Here is a 13,759-nt window from a genome sequence, read left to right on the forward strand (position 1 = left end):
CTCTCCCCCTTTCTTCTTTAATAATGCAAGGAAAATAACTTTTTAAAACACCCACACGTATATGTGCATGTATATATATACAGACATATGTATATCTGTATGCAGAAGTTTTAACAACTCATAAATGTTAAATAATCTTTCCAAAGAGGTATTTCAAATGATTGGAAGACAAAATACTTGGATTCTCTTTCTAACTCTACAATGGAGTCATATGTATGTATGAGATATGTAAATAGACTGATAAAGACAGTCAGACAGATAAATAGGTAGGTAGCTAGATAGAAAGAAAGGAAGAAAGAAAAATAGATGATTATCTGTTAGTAGTCAATCAAAAAGAGGTTTTCTAAACCAATGTATTTCTAAGACAACATAGTAGTACAAAATAAGAAATCATTTTACAGCAAATTTAATGTCTTTGGTTAATCAATAAATAGCTAAGACAGGGACCCCATCCAACCAAATGTTATGGAATCTTGAAACCCACAAAAGAAATCAGGAGAATAGCAAAAGGGCAGGAAAGAAACATTTAAACTTAATCATTGTATTTTTTTCCAGATTTAAAATACTTTGCCAAACCTGGTAACTTACACTTTAGTAACAATGATTGACAGCCAAGGAATGTATCTATCTCAGTTTTATTTTTCCCTTGGGGAAGGCACTTGAGTTCCCAATTGTTTTAAATTGCAGAAGCCAGTAATTGTCTTAGAGAGTTAGGAGAAATGGCTTATTCCTAGCCAGAATCTATTCCTGGAGGGAATTCGGAATCTATCCTAAATTATTAAGGTCGCCAAGTCCATACTAGAATGGTAACCTGCCATGGTTACCAGACACCAGAGCATTAAAAGGAGGACAGCAAAGGTGCGGATCAAGGACATGAGGACAGATTTATTATATTATTATCATAGGGAAAAAAGTCATTAAACCGATCAATGAAAAAGGCAGAGAACCATCAAAAATACACTTGCAAACACAATTGTTATTTGTGAAACTGAGCACCATAAAATTGAAAATAATTTAGCATTAATGTTTTTAAAGCCTTAAAATAATAAAGACTGGGCAATGTCAACTATATTTTAAATGCAGCCTAAACCAGAGGAAGTCTTTATTATTATATAACATACACTGATATATTTGTTTACATAAAAAAATCCAAGTGTGACTAACTGTGAAAATTACATCAAGGACACTAACTGAATAACCAACTGTAAATCATTTTGAAGACCCCTCTGGAGATCTAACCTTTGTTTGCTTTGGAAAAACCACAGACATGATTTGGGAATAAAGTACAAAATCACTGGCATCCTTTTTAGGTGCTAACAGTCTGTTTGGAATACTGTATCCTTGTAGAGACTGGATTTCTGTATTAGAACTTTCACATTTTATTTGCATCACACTGGAAAAGACCAGAGCACAGGTTTTGCTGGTTAACACACAGCACAAGGCAAACAGCATTGTGTATTTGAATTTCAACCAATATCAGTAACAGAAACCATGTGTGAAGTTTGGCATATGGAAGTTGCTCTTAGTCTATTATCTAACTGAATTTTCCCCCCATTTTTTAGAATGTTCTCACATCAGGAAATTAGAGGGGGGGAAATGTTTCCCAACCTTTCTTCCACCTCCTCCCAGTCATACCATTTTACATTATATAACAGTGGAATAATGGTGAACATAATAATAATAGCTAACATTTATACCACACTTTCAGATTTTCAAAGCACTTTGCATAACTAATTTGAGTCTCACTACCATTCTGTGAGATGAATGTTCTTCTATCTTCATTTTACAGATGGGGAAAATGAGATTGAGAAAGAGATTAAATGCCCTATCCAGGATCACATAGTTTGTGAATCAGGTGATGATGAGGATCATAATGATTTCTTTTTTTAATTAACAAATTATAACCATTTAGAGGGGAGAGTGGGGGAGGGGTGAAGTGGATAGCAATATAGATAGATAGATATAGATATAGATATGTGTGTGTGTGTGTGTGTGTGTGTGTGTGTGTGTGTGTGTGTGTGTTAATTCCTTCAAGGCTTTAGGTAGGTTTCCTCAGAGTTTAAGTGAAATCGTGGTTGAAACTTATTTTGAAGGGATGATCTGAATCTCTCAGGTTCTCCAAACCCCCCATTCCTCCACAAATAATGCTTGGGTGTACTTTCACTTTACTTACCTGGTAGCCTGAAGGAAGAGAATCCATTCTGCAATTATTAGGCATGTCTTCACTCAATCAACCAAGAAGAATTTATTAAGCACTTACCAGCTATGCAAAGGGCTAAGGATATGAAGAAAAAAAGTGCAACTAACTGTCCCTGACTTCAAAGAGCTTACATTCTAATTGTTAAACACAGTATATTTATTAGTAGTTGTTAGACACCTGAATTACAAACTATTCATTGGGTATCTTTCTTACAAGTTTACAATATTTATGGCTGAGAGCTTCATTTAATAAAAGATCTGGAGGGAGTTGACAAATAACTTCTTGTAAGATAAAGGGGTAGATTTCATTACTTATGCTCAGGTATTTCTTTTCATTGCCATTTACCAAGTAGGTAAAAGTTTTCTCTATATAAATGGGCCTATTATAAAAAAAAAAAAAAACATACAGAAAAAGGTGAGGACAGTCTGTCCACATCAAGACTGCAAAGAAAAGGTGACCTTTTTCTGCTGGGCCAGAAAATAGTTTATGAGTCCAATAAAACATACCTCTTATTGGGGTCTGATCTAGGTAAAAATTAAAAACGCTGTGACTACACCATTCCCCCAGTCCAGTCAAATTTCAAACTAAAGAGTGTCACCTCCTCCTCGAATTCCCCACGTTCCTCTAAGTGTCATCCCGGTCCTGAAGCCCTTTTCGTTCTTTCCTTGGCCTCGGGCACAACAAAAACCCTATCTGTCAACTTCTCCACTTGGGATCTTCGGACTTTTCTCTTTCCCAGGGTCTCAGGCTTGGAAGGGGATGGGGATTGAGTTGGGTTCCTGAGAGACTCTCCGAAGCATTCACAGAATCATCTTGCCAATTAAAATTTGACTGGAGGGAAGGGAAAACTATTCCCCCTATTAGCCCCTATTATTGTCTCACCTCCCCAAAATTTGCAGCCCGTTTATGGATCTGTGTCTGGGGTGCAGAGGGTGGGGTATGTGGAGTGTGGGGGATGGATGGAGAAGCTCTCGCTAGCGCTGCCTGTGGTCAAATCTGTTTTCAGTCCCATCTCCAGCGCGCACACACAGACACACACACACAGACACACACACATACACACACACCCGCTCTCTCGCTCTAGCTCTCTTCTTCTCTCCCTCTCTCTCCCTCTCATTCCCTGTCTCCTTCTCATTTTTTTTTTTTTTTTTTGGTACCATAGAGTTGCACTGAAAACAGAAGATAGAGGGAGTCTCGGAGCTCGCCATCTCCAGCGATCTCTACATTGGGAAAAAACATGGAGTCAGCTCCCGCAGCCCCCGACCCAGCCGCCAGCGAGCCGGGCAGCAGCGGCTCCGAAGCGGCCGCCGGCTCCAGGGAGACCCCGCTGAATCAGGAATCCGCCCGGAAAAGCGAACCGCCGGCTCCAGTGCGCAGACAGAGCTATTCCAGCACCAGCAGAGGTAGGGAGGGTGGAAAGAGGGGGACAAGGGGGGGTAAGGGAAGAGTGAGGGGTGATGGGGGGAGGACAGTAAGTGGATGGCCCAGGAGGCCGGGGGCATAGGAAGGGGGGGTCGGGCTGCAGGGCACAAGCAGCCCGGGCGCTGGCAGCAATACCTTGACGTCGGGGCACCCCACTGCCCGACCCCCCGCGCCCCCCACAAATGTTGCAAACTTTTGCAGCACGTTCACCCGTTGCAGGAGGAGGTGGGCAGCTGAGGAGTGGAGAGCGACAGGGTTTGACAGCTAGCAGGCTATCCTAGGGTTTATATATATATATGTATATAGATGGATGTATGGATGTGTTTTTTTCTGCAAAGAGAAGGAAAACTGCGTTGCCGAAATTAAATACGTTACCAAAAAAAAAAAAAAAAAAAAAAAATAGGATTGTGGTGACCGGGGACCGAAAGAAACTTTTAAAGTGGCAGTGTCCTTTTTAAAAAGAAAAAAATATATATTGTCACCTCAGTCGCCTCCCCATTAGCTCCTTGTTTCTTCTTAACAAGTTTCCCTTTACCCCGACTCTGCGTGTTGGGGTTTTTTGAGTTGGGGGTGGCGGCGAGGGGGCGGAGTCAATGATCTGTGAAGTCTAGGGGCTGGGGAGGTTGCCGAGGTCTGGGTGCGTGTCTTCATTTGGAGACGCTTGTCAGTGAAATTTTTGTTTTTTTTACTTCGGGGCTAGTGTGTATGTATGTGTGTGAGTACGTTTTGGGGGGGTGCGTGTGTGAGTGGAGAGTGGGAGGTAGCACCAGAAACGTTCCCACTAATTTGTTGAGCAGGCAACTGCCATAGTGGATACGCAAGTTTAAAGAACCAGGGTAGCCCAACTCCCCCGCCCCGGGATGGAGTGCGTGTGCGTTTGTGTGTGTGCGCACGTTTGTGTGTATGTGTGTGAGTGTGAGTCCCTCTTCTTAGGAAACAGAATTAAAAAAAAAAAAATCCAACGTTAAGAAAGGAGAAGAAAGGAGAAAAATCCAAACTTATTTCTGTTTAGAAAATTGCCTTCCCTCTCCACGGTTCATGGAGTGTTTCCGCCAGAGCCTGGGGATGGTCAGTGTAAGTTGAATGCTGGTTGGATGTTGGGATCAACACTCCCCCAACACCCCCTCACCACCAGCTAAGAGTGCTTTTTGAATTTTATTTTGATGTTCCTGGGGAGACCCGTCAACACCCTCCTCTGCGACTCCCCAAAGCCCCATCCCACTAAGGTTGCTAAGTGGAGTGGAGAGTGGCTAAGGGAGCGCACTCCCCTCCCTGTGCCTGGGAGACTAGTAGTCAAACCTGGTTACTGGTGGGTTGCACTTCGGCGGGGGATTGGAGAGGGTTGGGGGGGTTAGTGCTGGATTAGGGAATGTATTTATCTGAATGTGCCTAGAGTTTGCAAAGAGAACGAAGCTGCGGTTTTAATTACTGTCGTAAATAATTGATAAATCACGCCTGTCATTCAGGAAGAAGCGAGCTTGCGGGGGGGTAGGAGGGGAACCTTCAACACCCCCCTTCCCCGGCCTTGTGCGCCGAAATCCTACCTCGGCCTTGATCCTGCACCCTGTAGACCCTTTTCCCAGTCCCTGTCCGAGATCAGGAAGAGCCCCAAGGCGGTGGGGGTGGGGGCAGTCTGCGTCCCCACCCCCTTTGCTCTCTATTTTAGTTGGTGGGAGAAATATGGCTGATCATGTGTTGGCTGTTTTACAGTATCCCACCCCCACCCCCACCCCTATCCCCTTTTGGCCACACCCCCTCCCCCTGTCCAGGCGTCTTCCCATTCACGGAATCCAAGTACAGTAAAACCCATCAAGATGACACCCGCGAAAAAAGAAAAAAAAAAAAAACCATTTAATTAAAGGCGATTTCCGAAGAGTGACCGCGCCGAACCGCAGCAGCTTGGGTGGGGAGGGGGACAGTCCAACGTGTTGGGGGTGGGAGTTGTTGGGGATCGGAGGCCCGGGGGCTCGTGCCAGCCGCTGGGTGAGTTTGAGTGCAGAAGGCTTTTGGCTGCAAAGAGTATATTTAGACCCTGAGACGGTGGATTTGGAATGCGAGCCGGTTATGTAACAGGGTTAATCAGAAACACTGGAGAAAATTCCCTTCATGTGTTTCGGAGACTTTTTTTTTTTTTTGGAAGGAGAAGCACTAGCAGCGATAGTATTTAGAAAGCTCTGATACTTTCGGGCCCTGAACTAGCCCCCGCCCCTTTCCTCTTTCCCCTCTCCCAGACTCTCTCTCCCCAACCCCCACCCCCAAACCCTTTTGCTGCTAGCATCTTCAGGTGTCATCCTCGCCAGAAGGTGTTCTTGCAGGAGGAGGATGGGGTGGCAGGCAGCAGAACTGACTAGCAATTGGGTAACTTGCTGTTCTTGCAAATTACATAACGCCCGGGCAGTCGGCCCCCTCATGCACTGTTAAGAGACCAGGGGCCGAGCTGTCCCCAGAATCATAAGGCTGAGGCAGCAATTGGGTTCTGACACTGCTAACCTGCTGACCCACATCCCCCCAGAATCTCCTGACCCCCTCCTTTTCCAATCTCTAATCTTTTCCATTATGGTGTTTAATGGAAGGGGGAGGTTTTTTTTGGGGGGGGGTGTCTTTTTTATTTTTTCAAAGCAAAACACCCAACTCACATACTGCACGCAGGCTCTAGGTTATATAACAGTCTGAATGGAAAAAGGAAGGTCAGAGATGGAGGCATCCTTGTAGCTAACACAGCAGTAGTAAAAGCTTCCAGAAATTGTGTGCATTTGCAGACTTTAACCTCAGATGGAGCCTGGGCTTCTCAGGGGTACTAATCTTTTGAGTGTGTGTGTGTGTGTGTGTGTGTGTGTGTGTGTGAGAGAGAGAGAGAGAGAGAGAGAGAGAGAGAGAGAGAGAGAGAAAGCATGTTTGCCTGGTGGAAGAGAGTGATTTGAAAATGGGAAATGTTTGGGTTTTCAGATGATGTAATGGAGTTGGCAGAATATTCAAGTCTGCTCTCTGAGTGTAAGCAGTAAGAAAATTGGAGCTGGCATTCACTATTAATGTTGCATTAATTACAATATTGAAAAGGAATTAACCTACATACTAGGTGATTATGCTTTTTTAATACTTAAAACATAAAGACTCAAAACTCTTCAACAAAAGCAAACATGATCACTTTATTATAATTGACATTTTTAGCTTCCTTGATAGGAGATTTTGGCATTGGGTGAGACAGGATCCTTTGTTTAATAAGTTTTGTTGCTCTTCTTGTTGTGGACTGTTTTTTTTCCAGAAGAATTACCAGAGTAAATTTTGAGGCAAGCCACATCTGGAATCCAAGAAGGATGTGGAATTAAATCCTAATGACATTGAGATGACCTTATGGGACATTACCAAGAATGGATTCAAGGATGGAAGAGTAATTGAATGTTGTTAAATTCCTAAGCCTCTGTGAATGAGTGGGAGGGGTGTTCCCTATTTTCTAAGCTTGAAGAACCAATGTTAGAATTTTTTTTTTAATCTGAGAGAATTGCCCTACCTCTATACCTTATCCCTCCCCTCCCCAAACAGAAAAAGCACACAGAATTATAATGATTTTATTGAAACTATTCAGTTTTTTAGGTGGTATTAATCTTGGCTGGTGTGATACTGCCCACTCTTAAGAGCATAATGAAATTAAAAAAAAAAAAAAAAAAAGGCAACATGGGAAGCAGGAATGCAGCAGAAAACCACAGTGAATCTTTAATTTAACAAGGCTTTCAGTGACTTCAGGGAGCTATGAGCATTGTGACATAACTGCTGTTAAAACCCTTTTTCAGGATCTCATTATTATATGCATGCCAGAAGCCTACATATTTTATTTCACTAAAGTTATCCTCACAGGACTATATACAGTCAGTTTACAACATACAGACTAATGGTTGAAGGCTTTTAGGGCAGGCCTACACAAGGGAAAAAGTGAAACCAAAAGATGGAATTAACACTCAAAAGCCTGGTTAGATAAGACTGAACCCTCCCAGAGTTCAATTTCAATGGACTTAAAGTCAGTTAAGCAGGTCTAGAGGAGTAGACCTTTATAAAACTGTAGTAAAATCCACAAAAGGTCTTTGGCTTGGAATGCCCCTTTTCTCCTTCCTCCACACTCCCTCTTCTCCAGTAAGCTATTGGAATTCTTTTTAGAGGCTGATTCTCAGATCAGTGCTTCCTTCATTCGAACTTGATTCTCTGTAGTAAACAAATAATGACCCCCATAGGTTGAGAAAAAGATTCAAATCCCTCATCAGAGGGATGAAATAATTATTTTTTAAACCAGGCGACTTTAATTTTCTGGTAAATTGCTCTTAAAAACATTTATAATTATACCCTTTAAAATGTAATAGAATAATTTTAGAAATGTATTGGATGATAGTTGCGATAACCTTTTCTAATGCTTCTCCCATTATTTCTGAAAAGAACTGAATTATTAATACAAAAACTGGGTTTCTGCTGGCTAAATACATTCACCTCAGGCTCTTTTTACATACATCTCTGCTGCAATTTTCCAAATTCTATTGGTACCATGAAGTATTCTTAGCATTAGAAAATATCTTTTTGAAACTGAACTTAGGCCTGCTTTGACATCTCCTTAGAGTTAGGTAACAGGGACAGATAACTTCTTTCAGTGAGCAGAAGGGATGTTGATATACACAACATATTCTTCTGTTAAGCTTTACACCAAACTTCTAAGGTCTGATGTGAAGAGACATAGAATTTTAATTACAGTAGTCACACTACAGGATGAAAATATACCAAAGTTCTTTGGTGACACTTGAGCTGCTGCTCTTGGAAGCAAAGAGAATGCTGCCTTATATGCATTGGTCTTTGAAAGGAGGAAAGTGTTAATCAGTAGTTTGTTCCCTAGAAGTACCCAGTACTTCTCTTTTATTATTTTGCAAAGATCATGGAATAGATGTTTAGATCTGAAATCATTCTCTGAGGTCATTAATATAGCTGAGACATGGAATGATTAAGTGACTTGTTCCGAGTCACACATGAGAATTTGAATTCAAAGCTTCTAATTAGTATTCTACCCAATAAGTAATTTAGCTATCTTTCTACATCCTTATTTCTTCTTGTTCTTTCTACTCTAAAACTCTTTGATGCTATATCAGAGGGCATGGATAGGACACACGCATTTGAGAAATAACTTATCAATTGGTGTAAATCTATGTTTGCCAGACTGAATATTCAAGGCACTTCCCTCTCCATATATCTATTTATTCTGATAAATTCTGCTGCTTTATCAGTTGTAAACATTTTCTTTTGTAACATGTTAAAAAAAAAAACACAGACTTCATTTCAGCCCCTTGGAAGAGATTAATGATACTAAAGATCCTCATCATGACTAATTATATCTTGTAGCTGTGGTTCTTCAAGTAGGGCCCAGATACTCTTTCAGGTGGTCCAGGAGGTCAAAACTAACTTCATGATAATGTTAGGATGTCTTAATGCCCTTCTTCAATTTTATTTTGTTCCAGATTTTCTCCCTCTGCCTTTCCCTGTCCCATTCATTGAGAAGGGCAAAAAAGAAAAAGAAAACCTATCAAAAATATGTATAGATATGCATAACACATTTCCATAGATGTCTTAATTTCTAATGTGTAAATATCAATAGACCACATAAACAGAAGTTCTTTGGGCAGAGTCTGAAATAATTTGTAAGCCTGTAAAGGGTCCTAAATTCAGTTAATTAGCATATATTCAGCATTTACTATGTGCCAGGTACTGTGCTAAGCACTGATAATATAAATATAAGCTGAAAGATAGTTGCTGTCTTCAAGAAGCTCACATTACTTTGGGGGAAATCAAGTAAAAGGAAGCTGAAAAAGCATAGGATAGAGATGATGAAGGTACCTGGCACATGGGGAAGTATGGAAGTTCATGAAAAGGAATGATGGCAAGGCTGGCTTAGGCACCATCTTTAACATGGTGATTCTGGAAGAAACCATCCAATCACCTTTTTTGGGGGTAGGGGAAAGGGGTAGAGAGAAAGGGGTATAATTTTATTGTGTGGATTCCAGGGCTCCAAGGAGCTTCCATGATGAAGAAGTTGCAGAGGCAGGATAAAGGCCAGAGTGCAGCCTGGAGAAGACCAAAAAGTTAGAGTTCTAGGGCTGCATTTAATCTACTAGAAATTCTGAAGGCATAAATCAGTCTTTCAATAAAGACCTTATCTCCATTAGCCCTTTTGCTAAATTGGCCCCTTTGGTTTACTCTTTTAGTTGACTTCCCCACATATAACATGCCTCCAAAAAATTGACATCTTGTTTATCATCAAGTAGAAATAGGCCAAATGGGAATGACTTCATTAAATTGTTAATCCAGAAGATATGATTGACTCAGCCAACCATTCGCTTAGAGGTAGGAACCAAGCAACATCCAAGTTACAGGACATTTTTACTTAGAAAATTATTTTTTTTCTCAAGTGATTTCATGCACTGCTAACTCCTTGAAATATTTGCTTTACCATCCCCCAAATAATTAGTTATCACATCAGGCAAAATCTCTCAATATCCTTATCCTGCCCCACCTTCTTACTCTAGAAAACTATTCAAATATTTAATTACACATCAGTATATTTTTTGATGATGATGCACATCTTTTGACCTTAGGTCATCGAGGAGACATATGTTTGGGTGAGTGAGTGCCAAAAGTTAAATCAGTACAGGAGATAAAGTGAAAGGGGCATCTGACCAAATTCAGCAAGAGCTTAGTAGTAAACGCCTCAATAGCAAGATGAGCTCATTTGTATAGGGTTCTCAGTGACTAAGTCAACAGCCATTTAGAATACAGATCTGACTTTATTTTTAATAACAGCTATTTGGTTTTAGCCATAATTTTGTAGTAAGAAATGCTTTTTTTGCTTTTAAATTTGGTAAAGAACTCAAGCTATAGAAGGTCCATTTGAAAATTCACTTTAAATCAACTTTGAACATGATTTATTAAAATATGTTCTAAGAAATTACAAACACATACTCTAATTTCAGTTTTTTTAAAAAAAATAGTTGTCAGTAGATACTAATAGACAGTGGGCTATCAGAACTATTGGGGAAAAGTAGTAGAATTTGATTTTTCTAGATGGGAGGTAGCAGGAATCCTTTTTTGTTTGAACTCTTTTGAAAATATTTTTAAAGTATATGAGTCTAATTACCTGCCTTAGCATATCAAGCATAGCTAATATACTTGGGTAAGTCATGATTTTGACAAGTAGGGTTTTTTTTATTGCTGTAAAGTTGATTATTTTCTTTCTTGAAAAAAAAATTATGTCTCTGATATCACTTTGTTCAATTGTAATTTTGCCTCTTTCTCTTCATAGTGACATGCTAACTTAGGGTTAATTATTTTCTCCTATTTCATTTAATGTTTTACTTTGTAAGAAAATTGGAATTTACAAGTCTAGAGTCCTGGTTATTCTTCCTTCTAATCTTTGCCTACTGGCTTCCTTGTCTTCTTGAAAGTCCCAACTAAAATCCCATCTTCTACAGGAGCCTTTCTCAATCCCTCTTTTTTCAGGTGCTTTCCCTCTCTAAATTATTTTCTATTTATTTGTCTATATATAAAGCTTGTTTGTACCTATTTGTTTTCTCCCCCATTACATTGTGAGCTCCTTAAGGATATGGACTGTTTTTTATCTTTCTTTTTGAATTTCCAATACTCAACACACTGCTTGTCACTTTAATAAATATTTGACTGACTGATTCTTCTCATAGAGTTATACTGAATGCAGGTTCTCTACTTAACACTTAATTAAAATGTTTAACATAAAACTGCTTGCATTTTTGTTCTTCTTCCCAGGTTATTTATACCTTCTAAATCCAATTCTCCCTGAGCAACAAGAAAACTGTTCGGTTCTGCACACATATATTGTATCCAAGATCTACTGCAATCTATTTAACATGTATAGGACTGCTTGCCATCTTTGGGGAGAGGGTGGAGGGAGGGAGGGGAAAAATCGGAACAGAAGTGAGTGCAAGGGATAATGTTGCAAAAAATTACCCTGGCATAGGTTCTGTCAATAAAAAGTTATTTAATTTTAAAAAAAATTAAAAAAATAAAATGTTTAACATATTGGTAATATATATGTTCAACAAGTTAGGGTACTTGCAATGTGAATTTTCTTTTTTGATAATAGAATTTCTGGTCTATTTCTTGCTTTTTAAAGAAGCAGGTATTCATAATGCATATATTGCAAGTTTGTAGTGGGGCATTTTAAAGTCTTCAAGTTAGCAATCTTTATGAAGGAAAAAAATTACAGATTGTTAGTTGTAAACAATTTCATTGCCATCTCCAAAAACAATCTTTTTTAAAGTACAGGTAGGGTTCATTGGACCAACATAGAATGCATACCTGGAACTTTAAACTCTGGGAAAATTGAATTTGGTTAGAATTGTCCCATTCACCTTCATTATTCTCTTTGGTTATCTTGACAAATCTTTGATGTCACCATCTCTATTATTCACCCCACGCCTTTTGGAGTTCTCTTGTGACTGTGCAATTATTTTTGCTTTTGGAGAAAGAAATAAAAGTGATTGTCTAAGGAAAGTTTAGAAGTCAGGAGTTTAGCATGATAAGGACTAATGTATTTCATGTAGCTAGAGTTTTCAGCTGCCACAATTTCAGCTCCAGATTTTTTCCCTTAATTTCAATAAAAATGACAGCAGGGTTCCAGGTATCTCGTGTTAATGCTAAAAGGAGGATTTAGTAATAATTCCCTTGTGTTAGTAAGAGAATAGATTTTTTTAAAAAGCAGTTCACATCCTTAAATGACATTTTATCATTACACTCTGTCTTGTTGCAATGACTTGCATAGCTCATTAGAAAAATGCTTTTCAGCAACAATGAGGTGGAGCCTATTACCGGGCTTCTGTATCCAAAACTCCTAGCATCCCAAGCCAATATTCAGATGTGAAAGATCTTTAGCGCTTGAGGTGGATTGACCCTTAGATATCCTTCAATAGTGAGGACTTGCTGCTAAGAGCATATGCTTCCCCATCCTACTGAATGTGGTATGGCCTTTTACATTGTCAGCCAGTCCTTCCTGATGCCATTGCCTTCTAGAAAGCTCAGTAAGAATCAAAAATAAGGAGCAGATGTCACAGCTTTATAGAGGAGAAAACAGACTCCCATAGAGAGTAAGTGATAAGAAAAGGAAGTAAATGGCAGAAATGATATTTGAACAAACATCTTCTGAATTTTGTTAGTACCCTTTACCCTGTACTATTATTTTCCTCCAACAAATTTCTCTTGATAAACATGTTTTATAAACCTCAGAGTACTAACTAGACATTATGATCATTTACCATAAGCATCATGTTGCAGTGGAAGTGCTCTTTTGGGAGTCAGAGGTCTTGGGATTAACTCCTAGCTCTACCCTTTACTGCCCATTTGACTGTAAGACCCTCACTTATTTGGTCTTCAATTAGATCAATAGTGTCAAACTCAAATAGAAATGGGGTTCATTAAACTATATATAAGGATCCCTGCAGGTTGCATAATGATGTGGTTTTTAAATGTAATGTTATCTGTGTTTTATTGTATTTTTGTTGGTTTTATTAATTACATCCCAATTATATTTTAATATAGTTTGAGCTGCTCTGTAGAGTGTTGTGGTCCAAAATTCAGCAGTGAATTTGACATCTTTTCGACTTTAAATCTACAAGCTTTATTATTATCCTCATTCTTCTCATCTTTTTTTTTCAATAGAGTTCAGATAGAACTGATCCTGAGACAAACCACTATCATGCTGTTTTTCCTTTATAATGCACTGGGAACCCTCTGTACAGGTAGATTAAGTGAGTGTTTTTTTTAATACAATATAATATAATGTACAAGAATTGAGATTTTAGCTCACTTTCAGGTTTAATCCAAGTATCTTTAACAAATTTCAGTAGCAAACACAGTGACAGGGATGATGATGATGATGATGATGATGATGACCTTTAAGATTTTATGTCAAAAGACTATCAAGGTCTTTAAAATGTCTGGTACATATAATTTCATACATATAACAAGTATTATATTGCTTGTCTTCTCAATGGGTAAGGAAAGAGCAAAAGAGGGAGAGTATCTGAAACTCAAATTTTTTTCATTAAAGGTTTAAAAAATGTAAAAATAAAAACTACCCCGGGG

At 39.1% G+C, this 13,759-nt stretch overlaps 1 protein-coding gene across 3 annotated transcripts in view; it reads left to right on the forward strand.

Annotated features, from left to right (window-relative positions):
• Positions 1–3,332: 3,332 nt before the first annotated feature.
• Positions 3,333–13,759, forward strand: part of RORA (RAR related orphan receptor A) — an 854,973-nt gene continuing 844,546 nt past the window's right edge. For 2 of the 3 annotated variants that reach the window (XM_031949455.1, XM_031949456.1), the window contains exon 1: positions 3,334–3,603. In XM_031949455.1, coding sequence (XP_031805315.1) covers positions 3,438–3,603 — 166 coding nt within the window. In that variant the 5' untranslated portion in view covers positions 3,334–3,437. Of the gene's footprint in view, positions 3,604–13,759 lie in introns of all 3 variants that reach the window. The other variant, XM_031949458.1, reaches the window with a different exon arrangement.

The sequence above is a fragment of the Sarcophilus harrisii genome, chromosome 2 (genome assembly GCF_902635505.1).
Source record: "Sarcophilus harrisii chromosome 2, mSarHar1.11, whole genome shotgun sequence".
NCBI classification, from domain to species: domain Eukaryota; kingdom Metazoa; phylum Chordata; class Mammalia; order Dasyuromorphia; family Dasyuridae; genus Sarcophilus; species Sarcophilus harrisii.